General features: G+C 39.7%; 1 protein-coding gene across 1 annotated transcript; it reads right to left on the reverse strand.

Annotated features, from left to right (window-relative positions):
• Positions 1 to 8548: 8548 nt before the first annotated feature.
• LOC137259338 (GTPase IMAP family member 4-like) lies at positions 8549 to 9565 on the reverse strand. Its single transcript, XM_067797018.1, has one exon. The coding sequence runs from the start codon at positions 9563 to 9565 to the stop codon at positions 8549 to 8551; it is 1017 nt and encodes a 338-aa protein (XP_067653119.1).
• Positions 9566 to 16937: the final 7372 nt, after the last annotated feature.

Raw genomic sequence — 16937 nt, forward strand, 5'->3', positions numbered from 1 at the left:
TCTATAGCGTGTTTTCATATTGTATTGTCCGAATAGTGATATTTTATTTAACTTTCCACCCTACTTTCAATTCCATTTGTGATATTGTAGTTGTTTTACTGTCCTTTGTTGACCGGTTTTCATGATATAAATATATTCCATTTCAGTGTAAAATGTTCTCGTCACGATATGGTTGAAATCTTGCCGATTTGACGTTAAATATTAACTCACTCATTCACTCACTCACCGTTTTGGCTGAGGAAGGCCTACAAACACCAATATCAGTTTTCACTTTAATTCTCACTGTACTCTGCTGGTAGGAGGGCCAGTATTAATAACATTGACCCTGCTGTAGTTTTAAGATGTTTAACTAGTATTTCAGACCAGTATTTGGGAGAAAAATCTTCCAATTAGTGCATTGATGACAGCTCCACATCTATAACAGGAACCGGAAAAGGCACTATATTACTATCTACTTCGCATGCGTAAATTGAAATTATTTTAAGTGTCTGAGTATTCTATCATGTTCACTATGCATCAAACTATAAATGTGGACAGTTTCGTGCTTTTATCATTAAATGCCTATTTTACCTACTCATCCATCTGTGAATTTCGTTGTTTTAAGTGTAATACAACTGAACATAACCCAATATTTCCTTTCCTAACACACTCACTCTCTAGTATTGGGTAGATATGTTACAGCTGTTACTGACTTTAAGATTAGTAAATGTCGAGTCTTTCGTTCCTTTTGTGCTGCTTGTGTTGTATTTAAATCGGTTACTCGCTGATCCATCCATTAATAATACAGCGATCCAAACAAAGGTAAATTTCTGCCTTTAAGAGGTGATTACCACTTACACGTGCTGCTTGGCTACACTCGTTCCCATTCACCTCAGATGTATCTTTTCCTTGTTTACTTTTCAATCTGTCCTGAAGTCTCATCTGTTCAATAATCAGTGACAGTTATTCTTTGATTCATATGCTTACAGCATTCCCTGTGTGGTGTGGTGTATCATTCCTCATCTTTCTTTTCATTCTTATTTACATTATTGTCTACATGTGTCCTTCAGAAGGCCGAGGTGTCCTTTTTCGTGACAATGCTGCTATCATTATTGCCCCAGTGTGTAATTCAGGAGGCTGAGGTTGAATACCATTTGCGTGTCGTTATTATTCTTATTATCAGACATTTAGACTTGGGTGTAGAGGTGGGTAGATCATAGTGTGGGAGTACATGGACATATAGACCTGGGTGTAGGGCTGGGTAGATCATGGTGTACGAGGACATAGACATATAGAGCAGTGTGTAGGGCTGGATAGATCATTGCGTGGCAGTACAAACACATATAGATCTAGGTGTATAGTGCAGTGGGTCTGACCACGCCAAACTAGATAAAACGAAACGTGATGCTACGAAAAAGTATAGTACAATTTGAATAAAACACACATGTACATACTTTTGTCTGTATATGTATGATTCACACATCTAAGGTCAAGCAGGCCTTGGTTCGTGTTGGTTAACAAAGGTGGATAACATTCACTTCATGCATGTTGCTTTGACTTTGACGGTGAAGAAAGATACTGTAAAGTTTTTGTTGGTCACGTTGTACCCTCTATGTTTGTTTATTTTCCCTGAGCCCGAACATCAACCCATGGGCCCCGAGGGACCAGTGAACAACGTTTGTTTTTCTTACCGAACACCTCAATGTTAATTTTGAAGTGTTTAGAAACGAGTATCAGATCGTACACTTGCATCTCACTGTTTTTCCTACAGCCATGGCCATAGTAAAGTCGCCGCGGTGTAATTTCTCCTCTTAGTATTCACACGCACTAAATTTGAACGTTTTGTTAAAAGTTATATATTGGAGTGAGAGCCACAACCTTTCCTAGCCATCGCTAGATTTTCGAGACCACACAAGAAAAAAAACCAGACGTAGATTTATCTTCCTTCCATCGACTTGAATTCGCAAAACATCGGTAATTTCCGTACATCATTTACCAGTCAGTGTTATTCGAGCTAAACATGTACAACCACGAAGTACCGAATTAGTTACCATTGCCAACGGAGTGCATTGCAGCACACCTCGCTTGTAAGCAGGATACATTGAAAATAATAGAAGAGCAATCAGCCAAACAGAAATCGACATTTATGTGTGAAGGGAGATAAACCTGCATATCTGTCTTCAGAGGATGAAGACAGTTTGTCAAAAAGGAAAACAAATGCCATTTGAAGTTTTCCAAAAAAAACCCACCAGTATGTGAAATGCAAGAGTTCTAATTGATAAGTTCCTTGTAACATTTGGGCGTAGAACATTTCAACAAGAAGTAGGCATACCCATGTGCACCAGCTGTGCTCCCCTTCTTGTGGGCTATGCCTGCTTGCGATGCCAAAATCGAAACACGGTAATTTGACTGACTCAAGGCTCTGGTATATCAATGTTTTGATTTCGTTCAATAGCCATCAAATCGCCAATTGCCTTCCCCTGATTCATCCACATGAACTTGACATTAAGGACAGAAGTAAGACCGCCTCAATTTGTTCATATTTCGATCTGTACAATAAGACCACACCCCACAAAGGTATGTAACAAACAGGGTCGTTTCAGCTTTCTAATAGTCAACTTTCCGTTCATGTCGAGCCATAGTCCCAAACGTATTTCTGGGGATATACGAGCTATATCAAGCATGTAGTCTAGTGTAGTTTGTGGGTGGCAATATGGGGGATATGAACCTGGGTAGTAGGTCTGTTTGCATTATCTGACATTCATGGGGCAATATTGAACATGATGATCTGGGTGTAGGCGCTGTTTGGATCAAGAGGTATGTGTAGAACTGTCGCCTAGTTTGGCCGAGGTGAAGGGCTGTGTGGGACAATACTGAACATGATGATCTGGGTGTAGGCGCTGTTTGGATCAAGAGGTATGTGTAGAACTGTCGCCTAGTTTGGCCGAGGTGAAGGGCTGTGTGGGACAATATTATTTACTTTTTCTTTGTTTTAGGGTTTGTATCATTGTGTATTGGAGGAACACCAAACAATAATAAACGTTATACAATGTTTCCGAATTAATCCATCAGAAGAACCTAAGGAGAAAAATAGCTGGATGTTTCACATTTCCTTTTTTATAGATGTAATTTTGATTTTCACATGGAGCATCAAGTTCATGGACCTAGTACAACCATTCTGTGAATTAAGGAAAGAGCATTTTCCCGAATTATGTACTCATATTTTGTGTCTTGCTGCACAGCGTGTTTGTTTGTGGGGACGAAACTGACGCAACGTCACTGCGTAAGACAAGGGTGTAAGTGGGAAAAACCACTCTAACCAGTACAAAATGATCCATAATCATTTACTGACATCAGTATAAATGAAAGTCATTAAAACTACCCATCCGAAATTTAATTTCCTTAAATCGACCTTTTTGACAACAGTGCACAATTCCCACCCTCGAGCGATTTTTCAACAATCAGCAATCTGCGTGTGTCTGCGCCTCATGTATGAGGTATACCGATTTGGGTTGCTGCAGTGTTCATCTACATTTCAGAGGATAGATTGTCTTGTTTGTAGGTTTGTCTAAACCTGCAGTCGCGACAATTGTTTTAAAAAATGAAAGCTTGTTTTCACAATCTGCTGGCATCTTGTCACGATTTGCTTATCTTTCGAGATACAATTTGTTTTCACTAACGATTCTATTAAAATCGATTGTTGTCGTAACATAATGTTTACAAATCGTTCTTTTGGTTCTGTTACAAACGGTGTCATGTGAAATAATTTTGGTCATGATTCTCAAACATATTTGACTACGAGGAGGAAGTATTTTTGATTGTTTAACTTGATGACACCCAAATGATTTCCAAAACGGACTTTTGAACGTGACGCCCCGATTTTTTGAAAAAAAAGGTCGGCGCCCTGTCGCGAACATCCGTCAGTCTGAGTGCAAGTGTTGTTTTGAATTGTTTTCACCAAGTTACGAAATCTAGACTACTTCCTACAGTACTGTCTTTGATTGATGGACAGGAGGATTTTGCATGACATTGCTTATAACATAACAATTTCACTCTTGGAAGCGAGGCGGGGATCAGTATAATATTATTTACATTATTATTGTCACTTTGACCACAACCTTGCTTCCGAGGAAGAAATCGCTTTGTTCAAGTAAAATCCTTTTGGTCATCAGTCATTTACTACAACTAGTAAGTAGGTTTAATTTTTTTTAATTCAATGAAAATAATCTAGATAGCGTCTTCTAAACTGGAAGCGAGGTAGGTGTTCAGCCTCGCCATTTAATACGTACATGCTTCCAAAACGCTCCCTTTTCACTCACAAGCAACTTATTTAGCTCAACCTGAGGAGGACGGTGGAAATTTGTGCATGGTGACACCATCACTTAACACCGAGGAGCGTTTGACGGCAACACAACAATATACCAATTTCCCGAGATAATATGACTAATTAACCAGGTCAAACTTTGGGACAAAATGGCGTCTGTCAAGCGTCGCTGTGGTTACTGGTCACTCTTATTGTAACATTTGTTCGTAGTTTATCGATATTTGTGAATGAAATACTTGTTATAAATGCTTTTTGTATATATTTTGTCCCATCAGTGCATATAATTTTTCTCTGAGGCAGTATAATTCGGCTGAGGATTTAGAATATGTCTTTGTTGACGTCGGGAAATCAGCAAATTGACAAACTTGTTACACATTTTACATACAACAAACTGAAAATCCTTCCTCATATATATGATGTCAATGCAGAGCTCTGGCGACAGAGCTACGTAACCTGTCTGTGGTTTCATTGGTGGGCGAGAGTGAAAAAGACAACATTTGGGGAACTTTTAATCGCCCAGTATTAATTAACTACAAGTGTTTTTAAGAATGAATTTGGTGTTCCTTAAGATTAACCGTAATTCTTTCATATGTAATGGTTAAAAACGTACAGAAAGTGTGAGTTTATTTGTCCTTTAAGGAATCATAGAACGACATACTTTATGTCTCCAATAAAATAATACTGTGATCCACTTTTCCTCGTCTATATTGCTGTCTTCATGATAGTGTATGATGCAACCCTACACTGTGACCTGAGTGCGATTTGACATTGCGTGTAAAGTGACTGCATTGCCTTTCATTGTGTGACTGTACAACCCAGGAAAGCTGGAAAGTGGATTCCCGAGAAACAAGCGTTTCACGGAAGTTTTGTGACTGAGAGTGTTGCACCGCATAGGACGCACGGGCAAATGTGTACTGGCTGTGTAAATCAAGGGGAAGGTTGGGACTACATGGGACATACGTACCTTCGGGTAGGGCTGGGTAGATGAAGCGACAGGTATGGGACTACATGGGACATATTAACCTGGGTGTAGGGCTGGGTAGATCAAGGGGAATATGTGGAACTACATGGGACATACGTACCTTGGGGTAGGGCTGGGTAGATGAAGGGGAAGGTTGGGACTACATGGGACATACGAACCTGGGTGTAGGGGCTGGGTAGATCAAAGTAAAGGTTTGGGACTACATGGGACATATGCCCCGGGGCGTAGGGACTGGATAGATCAAGGTGATCTATAATTCAAGCTGTAGATATCAAATATACACCTTCATTCTATTTAAATGCACGAGGAAATATGAAATGTCTGGTTCTGCACAACTATACACATTCCATAATCACCTGGTGACATTACTGAGTGCTACATTACACAAACAAAGAAAACATACAAATAAATAAGAGAAGGTCTGAACCTGGAAAGACAGGAAGAGAGAGAAAGATAACATAACACTTTAATATCCCAAGAGAAATTTGTCTTACCGCATGCCAGATCACAGAATACATGGTTAAGATAACAGTAATCTAAAATATGCGTTGATTATAACATTCATTAAAACATAGACAACGCATATATACAGTGAACACACACTGTGCATGGGAAACGTAAAAATGAAAATCATCAAGAGGATGGAAATATTTTAAAATAAATAATTAACACATTCGTTCAAAGTCTAATGCTCGTTGATATGAAGGACTGTCGAGCGATGTTCGATCTGAGCAGCGGCAGGGGGATACGTCGTCCCTACTGTACTGGGAAGTTTGATAAAAGTACCTCTTTGCGTATTTGCCGTTCACAAATTGAGCCGAAACTTTCAAAAGTTACACCAGATATTTTAATAGCAGTATTTACAATTTTGATCAACTTGTTTTTATTCCACACCGACAGATTTCCATACCAGCCGACAAAGTTATAAACTATTATGCTTTGGATAAGATTCTGGTCAAAGATTGTCAAAATGGTTTTATCAGATTGATTTTTTTAGTTGATGCAAGAAGCATAATCTGTGTTGACCCTTCCAGTAGATGTACTCAATATTTCTGTAAAACTTAAGTTAGAGTCAGTTATTGTGCCAAGATACTTATACTTATCTACAAGTTATTTTCTTTTTTCTAAAATCAATAACAATTTCTTTTGTCTTTTTAATCTGGTTTCTGCAAACCGTAAAATCTCTTATCCAATTAATGATCAAAGAACAAACGACCATGCTATGTAAGTTAGTTAAAAGCAGGTTGTATAGTGTTAAAAGCTGAAGGCAGCAAATAGTAGATGCACATAGCTGTTGCTGTTTTCTGAATGTGAATAAACTTTATGGAAGGGAATCAGTTTAGCTTCGTTTGTACTGCGCCCTGGTCTGTAGGCCGACCGAACAGGGTCTACAAGGTGTTCAATCTTGTTCAATAAAAGCTTTTTAATAAGTCGTTCCATTGGGATTGATGTTATTCGACCGGGCGGTAATCATTGTAAACTGATGGAGTTTTCGTTATCGGAACAGGGATAATATTTGAGGTTTTCCAAACTATAGGAATTTTGCAAAAGGAGATTGATTTTAGAAAAATGTTTTGAAAGACAGGCGCTAACTGCTCCGCACACTCTTTTAGAAGAAACCGTAGTAACTTGTCAGGGCCAGACGATTTTCTTGCACTGAGGTGCTTAAAAGAGAGTAAAACATCATGTTCTGATGCAGATATTTCAACAGACGGAGATAGTGGCATACAGACATTTTCAATTTCGCTGTTACAATCGTAACAATCAAAACGAGCATAAAAAGTATTCATTTCGTTGGCATATGATACCACAGGGACTTGTATCGCTTAAAACGATTGGTTGAAAATAAAATATACAGTGGGAACGGCCAATCGGATGTTTGTGCTGATCTGATCAGTTCACTTGAAAGTCAAGGTCACTTATGGCCGACAAGTGAGTAGGATTGCCAGCGGTTTTGGTGAAAATGCCTGCTTACTGTCGAGAAAATGATATTTAGAGTTGCAATAAGTATTCCGAACCGCGGAATGCCGCAGCCGATCGAATTCAGCCCAACGCTTGTGCTGTCAACGTGACTGGAATTAATAAACGAATTGAAAAGGTAAGTTTTCGCCGTATTTGGTGATCCATGATTTTGGCGTGAAATTGCGGAGGTAGCTGTTTTCGATGATTCGTGGCGTATAACTTTGACCATTTATAGGTCATTTTGTAGGGAAATCATCTGGCTTTCGATCCGTTGGCGTCGACGGGGCCTTAAAATAGTTTACGCGGTGACATGTAACTTTGATCGAACAGGGGGTGGTTTCTTCGTTACATCCCTTTCCTTTTATATAGTACTAGGGTAGGGTCTATACAAATATATATCATTCGAACGCTGTTTCTAAGCGATACACGTCCCTGTTTATGATACGTTGTCAGATACATTGATCAGCTGCTTGTTTTCTTTGGTCCCTGTAATAGACTTCAGTCCATTCCCAGCTGATCTTAAATTGTTATCCGAAAATTGTTGTTCAGTTTTATTCTTGCAAGCTTGTCTGTATTTAGCCTTTTCTATTATAATGTCCTTTTGCTCATTTTTTTAAATGTGCAGATTTGTGATACAAGTTAAAATATGGAACTGTAGCAGTCACCCGTGTTCCTCATTTTCAAGTCTAAAATTGCCTGTCGCTACAGAGGAGGAAAAGATGTTACCAATAAAAATTGAAATGGAATAAACTGATAAAAGATTATTTTACTAAGAAAAAGTGACATTAGAGAAAAGACGATAATTTCTTCATGATATTAAGCTGTACATTTTAATTAATACATTGCTTTATAATGTTATGATTAACGAAATCGGTGAAGAGATAAACATTTTAGAAAATGCTACTGCTACACTCTTTATTAGAATACACAATGGGTAACACTCTCGACGTTACAAATTTGAATTAAAACCGGGTAACCCAACCCACCGTGCAGTTCAAACAAACGTTTTTCACAACATTCTGTTCAGCTTACAGGTCATTGGTTTACCTTTCTTCTCATCGTATTCAATTTGTCATTTTCGACCACAGACCTATCCTCTGCTTTGACCAAATGCATTAGTTCCCACGATTTTTTAAATTGAGTTGGAAATAGTTCTTATTGGTCAATTTTCACAGTGACGAAAAAACGCAATGTTCATGTTTCATGCAATATTCGCACATGTGGAAATTGACCAATCAGAGCTGTTCCCAAGTCAGTCAAAGATACCACTTCTCTTGTTGTGCTTTCAGACATGGCTGTCACTACCAAAGTGTAGACACAACATTCTTTACTGAATGCCAAGCAGTTCGTATGAAACCCATGTTGCCTTGCTCAAGCTCTTCTCGTATTTGCTTACGAATCTCTTCAAGACGCAATTCTTCTCTCCTAAGCTCAAATACTTCCTTTTGTTTTCTTTTTTCATCTTTCATTCCCTCAAGCTGTCTTCTCATTTCCTCCTGTGCTTCCTTTAGTTCTGCCTCTCGCTTCTTTTCATCTTCTTCCTTTTGCCTCAGTTCTAGGGCTTTTAGGCGTTCTATCAACAGTTCTTCATCTTTTTGCATGTGAAGATACCGTTCGTCCAAAGCAGCAGCTTCCTGTTTAAGTCTGTTTTCGAATTCCTTCTGCCTGATCCCTTCAAGCTTTTCCTTTTTCTCGGCTTCTTGCAGATCAGCTTCACATATCTCGTACATTTCATTTGTATAGCACTGGCGGCCATTTTCATCAACCATATCATTTACCATGTCTATCAGGTGTTTGGTAAATTTCTCCTTTTCTTCATCCGTCCCTCTGTTGTTGGTAGCAATAAAGCGAAGACTTATATCAAATAGGAAAAGCAACATTACTGGGAAATCACCTAAGTAGCTGTCAAGAGTTTTACCCTCCGCTACCAAGTCATCTTTTCCAGCGAATACGACAATGACGAATCTTTTAGCTTCTTGTCCAAAGCACTGAAGGAAAAATTCTAGTGTTTTCTTGTCGTCGTCACCCATCCTGCCAATTCTCACAATGAAGAGAATGGCGTGTATTCCTGGAGATGACATCCCCACACATTTCATGACCTCTCGCCTGATGTCTTCGGGTGATCTGTTTGTATCACAAAAACCCGGGACATCAAGTTGCACGTCGTACCCAAAGCATTTGAAGGAATGCTGCTTGCATTTTTTTGTAAGAGACTCTGGGCCTATTGATGATTGGAATACCTTTTCCTCCTTTCCAGTTCCAATTATTGTATTCCCTGTTTCACTTTTACCTGCTCCAGTCTTTCCAACAAGTACCATTCGAATTTCCCTCTTCAGAAAACTGCTAGTATTTTCTGTGAAGAAAAAATAATCATAGCTTCACACACTATTACCGATTACGTCACATCATGTCACATCAATATCGACACTTGACTTTCAACCAGATGCCATTAGAAAGTGGTAAGATCAAATACTAGGTGTTGAGTGTTGATTTTTTAAACTTACTAATTATGGTGCTCATAAATATAATCACAACCAAATATTTATTGAGGTGATTGCAATGTTTTTGCTTTATTCAGCTCTGGCTATATTCTAAGGTAATGACAAGGAATCACCCGAGCTGTAACGAATCAATCAACGAGAAGGCAACGGTGGTGTGCTGTACAATATAATAAAGAATGGTGAGCATATGTTACAGATTGATACAGTCTCACATATGCACTTTTCAGCTTCAAAGCGGTTTTTCTCGTTCATCTTGAATACATTTCTGGATAGTAAAGAAATACCTTTGCCAGCCATTGCGAAGCTTTTTGCCCTTTGAAGTCTTTTCCAGCCTGTAACGTAAAGAAAATAGTATGGACACCATTGTGTACATTGCTGCTCAATGTCAAAATTGTAGACATTGTTGGTCTGTTGAAAGCAACACGGTTGTTCTTCAGCTTGTAAACGTGGTTTTATTCAGCACACGTCAAGGGTTAAGGCACGTCGGTAAAATATGGTTATCATCGTCACGACATAACCCTGTAAACCCATTTGTTCATCTAGGTCAGCCTCTTGCCAAGGATTCCACACAAAATGCGACATGCTATCTCTATGGAAACCTACTAAGGATGGACAATGAAAACAATATTTCGAAGACCTATACAGGTGACACTTCACACATGGACGAGATGATTTTTCATGTATCAAGACACATGATTCAGTTCCTAAAGCATTTCTTTGTATAGAACGTAAGTGCTCATTTAACACGTCCTCAGTAGCCCATTGTTTATCAATCTGGGTATGCATAGTATCTCTTATCTGAACGAAACTCGGAACTCAAAAACCTGAAAAGAGTAGGACCAGAATTGGTCCTGATTATCGTAGGAGGCGACTAACGGGATCCAGTGCTCAGGTTCGCTGACATGTTGATGGTATAGTATCCCAACTACGCAAATCTTTTGCCATACTGCCAATCTTTAAATTGTCCGTTCAAGCTGTTGACTCTATAATTGGTGAATGAAGATAGAAAATGTTTAATTATGTGCCATGATACATGTAGACACACTTTTAAGACATAAGTGAATACACAGGAATCGTTTAACGTGTAGCTGAATCTTGTCCAGAATCAGCACTAAAAGTATCAGAAATACTCACCCCTGTGTGCTCGTCCTACCTAAGTCAGGTCCCACTTGTAATATAGTCCGTCATACCCACCTCTGGTTTTATACTTATAGCCGAATGACGTATCTCGAGAAGTAGAAGAAGATGAGGAAGAAGGAGAAGACGAAGAAGAACACATTGGTAACAGCATATATATTCAGACGCCAAAACAGGCGACCTGTAAGAAGCTCAATCACCATATACATATAAATGAAACGTTCAGCTAAACACATCACAGATTTCATATCTACATTTTTTATAGACAGGATAGCAATACAAAGGAATACAGGTAAATGAAGGAAGAACATCCACATATTAAAACTATTAATTTATATGGATAAATGTAATCCCAGTTCACAAGTTCATAAATCACTGCAAATACACAAGTGGAAAGATAACTGGAAGAAAATGCCACGTTGAAATTGAATTGACCATCTTGGTCATCAGATAATTATACAGATATATGAATTATTAAACTAGTCAACAGCATGAGCATCGATCTACGCGACTGTGTCAACCAAGTCGGCGAGCCTAACCACATCATCCATTAAGTTGCCTCTTACGACAAGCATGGGTTACGGAAGCCCAGTTATAGCTTGATTTATCACTAGTAATATTTCATTATGTGCCATTATTTGCTATTATTGACAAGTGGAAGGAAGTAAGATCAGCCTGTAAAATATGACAGCAATGATACCAGTGATCATATTTTTGGCCAGTAACTTTAACTGTCAAAAAATGAACTAAGTGTCTTTTTAATCATAGATAAGAGTTCGTGATGGTGTATGCTTGGAAATTATCACATCTAGTGCAGCAATTCGAACACATGCAGTTCCTAAGGTAAAATAAGGCCTCGGTATAGCCTGGCTGACGTATAAAGATATTAGTAGTAGGCACCCACGTATTACCTAACACGCAGTATGTCCCAAAATCAGATCCCTCGCACAATCAAGTTACTGGTTTATTTTGACAACGGTCTTTGTGTACTGTTCATGCTTCAAAAGAGACATCTTAAATGTCTGGTAGAATATCACGCTAACTATATACTACAGAACATGCAATACATTGTACACGTCTTCTCAGATTTCAGCAAATCGCGTGTGATCGATTGTACACGTTTTATAAGCAGGAGGACACTGATCGTCAGTAGAAGTAGTTGTCCTTAGCGTGTCAGTTTCAAGCTGTGGGGTTTGCAGGTATACTGTACATGTAGACATCTAATATTGTACGCCCTCGGGACAATGCAGTCTCTATTCGGTACAGATACAAAATCTGAAGGATTCATATGGTTCCGATCATTGAGGGAATTGTGTCAGCAAGATAATTTAATTTATTACAATTTCATGAGGTACTTGGTATACAAAACCTTTAGTATAGATATACAATAAGTGTTAACAGACATTTGATCTCTCATAAATTGACATTTGGCTGCAACTAGTATAGAATTACGTGCATTATCCGAAATTATAGTCAGTAGATACAATTCGTGAAAACACACCTATGTTTTTCTTTTAGGGAGAGCTCAAGTATTTTGTTATTGCCTCAAAGTGTATTCTCATTGCCATTGAAGACAATAGTTGTGGGTCCAGTATCAAGAATCTTTCGTAGTGCTTCGACTGTCGTAGGTCTATGTTCCATACTTTACAGTTTTAGAACTAAGATAGCTTTGTGAAACCGGGTCTCGAATTTTCGTCAGCCAGCAAATTGTTTCATGGGTCACAGTGACCAGTGTTTGACAGTTGGAGTGCTGTTTCCGTTCAAGTCACCTCCTGCGACCAGTGTTAATTACTGTTGACGAATGACGAAACACCTGTTACCATAGTGATTGAGTGAGACTGGATACAGAAGGAAAGTGAACAGTATGTTCCCCACTCACTTAAATGCACTGTACTCTGTTGGTTCGAGGTCCAGTATTGATAACATTGACCCTGTTATATTTTTAAGATGTTTAAAGATCACATGCAGTGCAAATATCAAACATAATTAAACACAATTATCACTTATTCAGGACATGTAATATACATTGCCGCATGTACAAAACAAGTAAACGAAATTATAAGCCTACAATCGCGATTCAAAAGTGCAATATTTTGTACTTGGGCTTACTTCCCTCGAAACGAAGCCTTCGTGAGACCGAACCCTGTCATAGCGGGTAGCGGTGCACTCAGGTGTAATGACGGCTTCCGATTTTGCTGGTTCATTAGCTGATACGCTGAGGGCTCATTGTGTGTATAGAAAGATGATGTTTGGTGGGCATTTTAGAAGTATGGCGAGTCGCAAGAAAGTAAGATTCTTTATGGATAACAACTTCATTTATTGTACCTGATGCGTCGTTTCAGTATGGATTCATATACCATTGTCAAACATAATCATTTACACTAAAAGAAGTTGTTATCCATAGTGTACATGTGTATGAATGTTTGTCTAATTACATAGTGTGGCAGAGACAGGACTGGGGTGTACGAGCCATAAATCAATTTATTTATAGCGTATAGCCTGATTGGTGTTAAGTTCAGATTGCATGTGTTCAATGATTGAAGCTGTGTATTGCATATTGCCTTAAGCAGACAAACAGGCAGGCAGACATATAAGTGTCAATAAACCGGACATTGAGCTTTCTCTGTGAAAGAAACTGCTTACCACAATCAACAAGTTTTGTTTTTTGATGTAACGAGTAGATTATTTACTTGTTTGTGTACACAACCAAGATTAGACTACTGCTCACGACCTCATACTCCGGGCATGCATACTGTTTCAATCTCCGCGAACCTATTCACTGCGCATGCGTTATGGGTGCAGCGCAGCATAGCTGTTCAAACCACGTTTTCCCCCAGCGCTGGAGGAAATTTAGTGAATCGTTTGAACTCAGATTTCGCGTGCTTTTATTCATCGCCTTTTTTTTAACTTTATAGGTTGAATTGGCATTTTTGATGATTTGTTAAGGTAATTGCATACCGAAAGGTATGAGAATGTGCAAAGTTGTGTTTTACGTTTTATGTGACCTTTAACCAGTATTTCAGGCCATTATCTGGGAGACAAATCATCCCATTGGTGCATTGATGACAGACCCACATCGATAACGGGAATAAGAAAAGGCACAATATTACTGTTTACTGTTTCATGATCACTGACAGTTATTTCTTGGTGCATATGCTTACAGCATTCCCTGTGTGGTGTATCATTCCTTATCATTCTTTTCATTCCTATTTACATTATTGCCTACATGTGTCCCTCAAAGGCCGAGTGTCCTTATTATTGACAATGCTATTGTCATTATTGCCCCAGTGTGTGAAATTCAGGAGGCTGAGGTTGAATACCATATGCCGGTCGTTATCATTCTTATTATCAGACATATAGACCTGGGTGTAGAGGTGGGTAGATCATAGTGGGGGAGTACATAGACATATAGACCTGGATGTAGGGATGGCTACATTATGGCGTGGGAGTACATAAAGATATAGACCTGGGTGTACGGCTGGGTGGAACATGGTGTTGGAGTACATAGACATATAGACTCGGGTGTAGGGCTGGGTAGATCATGATGTGGGAGTACATAGACATACAGACCTGGGTGTGTTGTTGGGTAGATCATGATGTGGGAATGCATAGACCAATAGACCTGGATGAAGGGATGGGTAGATCATGGTGTTGGAGTACATAGACATATAGACCTTGGTGTAGGGCTGGGAGATCATGGCGTGGAAGTACATAGACATATAGACCTAGGTGTAGAGCTGGGTAGATCATGAGTCAGTGAGTTCAGTTTTACGCCGCACTCAGCAATATTCCAGCTATATGGCGGCGGTCTGTAAATAATTGAGTCTGGACCACACAATCCAGTGATCAACAACAGGAGCATCGATCTGCGCAATTGGGAACCGATGACATATGTCAACCAAGTCAGCGAGTCTGACCACCCGATCCCGTTAGTCGCCTCTTACGACAGGCACAGTCACCTTTTATGGCAAACATGGGTTGCAGAAGGCCTATTCTACCCCGGGACCTTCACGGGTGGGTAGATCATGATGTGGGAGTACATAGACATACAGACCCGGATCTAGAGCTGGGTAGATCATGATGTGGGAGTACATAGACATATAAACCTGCGTGTAGGGTCGGATAGATAATGGTGTGAGAGTACATAGACAAATAGACCTGTGTGTAGGGTCGGACAGATAATGGTGTGAGAGTACACAGACATATAGACCCAGGTGTACGGCTGGGTAGATCATGGTGTGGGAGTACATAGACATATAGACCTTAATGTAGGGCTAGGTAGATTATGGTGTGGGAGTACATAGACATATAGAACTGGGTGTAGAGCTGGGTAGATCATGATGTGGGAGTACATAGACATATAGAGCTGGGTGTAGGGTCGGATAGATAATGGTGTGAGAGTACATAGACATATGGACCTGGGTGTAGGGTCGGATAGATAATGGTGTGAGAGTACATAGACATACAGACCTGGTTGTAGAGCTGGGTAGATCATGATGTGGGAGTACATAGTCATATAGACCTGGTTGTAGGGCTGGGTAGATCATGGTGTTGGAGTACGTAGACCTATATACCTGGTTGTAGGGCTGGGTAGATCATAGTGTGGGAATACATAGACATATAGACCTGGGTGTGGGGCTGGGTGGATCATGATGTGGGAGTACATTGACATATAGAGCTGGGTGTATGGCTGGGTAGATCATGATGTGGGAGTACATAGACATATAGACCTGGGTGTGGGGCTGGGTAGATCATGGTGTTGGAGTACGTAGACCTATAGACCTGGTTGTAGGGCTGGGTAGATCATAGTGTGGGAGTACATAGACATATAGACCTGGATGTAGGGCTGGGTGGATCATGATGTGGGAGTACAGAGACATATAGACCTGGATGTAGGGCTGGGTAGATCATGGTGTGAGAGTACATAGACATATAGACCTTTGTGTAGAGCTGGGTAGATCATTGTGCGGGAGTACATAGACATATAGACCTGGGCGTATGACTGGGTAGATCATGGTGTGGGAGTACATAGACATACAGACCTGTGTGTAGGGCTGGTTGGGTCATTGTGTGGAAGTACATAGACATATAGACCTGTGTTTAGGGCTGGGAGATCATGGTGTGGGAGAATATATACATATAGACCATGGTGTCGGGTTGGGTAGATTATTTGTGAGTTATTCGAGATAAAGGAGTACAACCACGAACTACCGAATGAGTTGTCATTGGCAACGTTTCGGGATGGATTGCAAGGCACCTCGTTTGTAAGCAGGGTACATTGAAAACAACAGAAGCGCACTCAGATAATCAGAAAATGACATTTATGTGTGAGGTAAGATAAACCTGTATATCTGTCATCAGAGTTTCTGGACAGTTTGTCAAAAATCAAAACAAATGCCATTTGAAGTTTACCAAAAACACATTATGTGAAAACTAAGATTTCTAAATGATAAGTTCTTTGTAACATTTGGGCGTAGAACATTTCGACGAGAAGTAGGCATATCCATGAGCAGCAACTGTGCTCCACTCCTTGTTGCCTATGCCTGCTTGCGATGCCAAAATCGAAACAAGGTAATTTGACTGACTCAAGGCTCCGGTATATCAATGTTTTGATTTCGTTCAATAGCCGTCAAATCGCCAATTGCCTTCCCCTGATTTATCCACATGAACTTGACATTAAGGACAGAAGTAAGACTTGTTCATATTTAGATCTGTACATTAAGAGCCCATCCCACAAGGGTATGTAATAAACAGGGTCGGTTCATCTTTCTAATAGTCAACTTTCTGTTCTTGTCGAGCCATAGGCCCAAAAGTATTTCTGGGGATATACGAGTTACATCAAGCATGTAGTCCGGTGTAGTTTGTGTGGGACTATATTGAAATTGACATCACGTTGTAAGGGATATGTGGATTTAGAAGTTTATGTGGGACTACATGCGATATTCTGAGGTATGTGTAGAACTGTCGTCTAGTTTGGCTGAGGTGAAGGACTGGTTTGGAAAATAATATTTACTTTTACCGTGTTTTAGGGTTTGTATCATTGTGTATTTGA

The sequence above is a fragment of the Haliotis asinina genome, chromosome 13 (assembly GCF_037392515.1).
Source record: "Haliotis asinina isolate JCU_RB_2024 chromosome 13, JCU_Hal_asi_v2, whole genome shotgun sequence".
NCBI classification, from domain to species: domain Eukaryota; kingdom Metazoa; phylum Mollusca; class Gastropoda; order Lepetellida; family Haliotidae; genus Haliotis; species Haliotis asinina.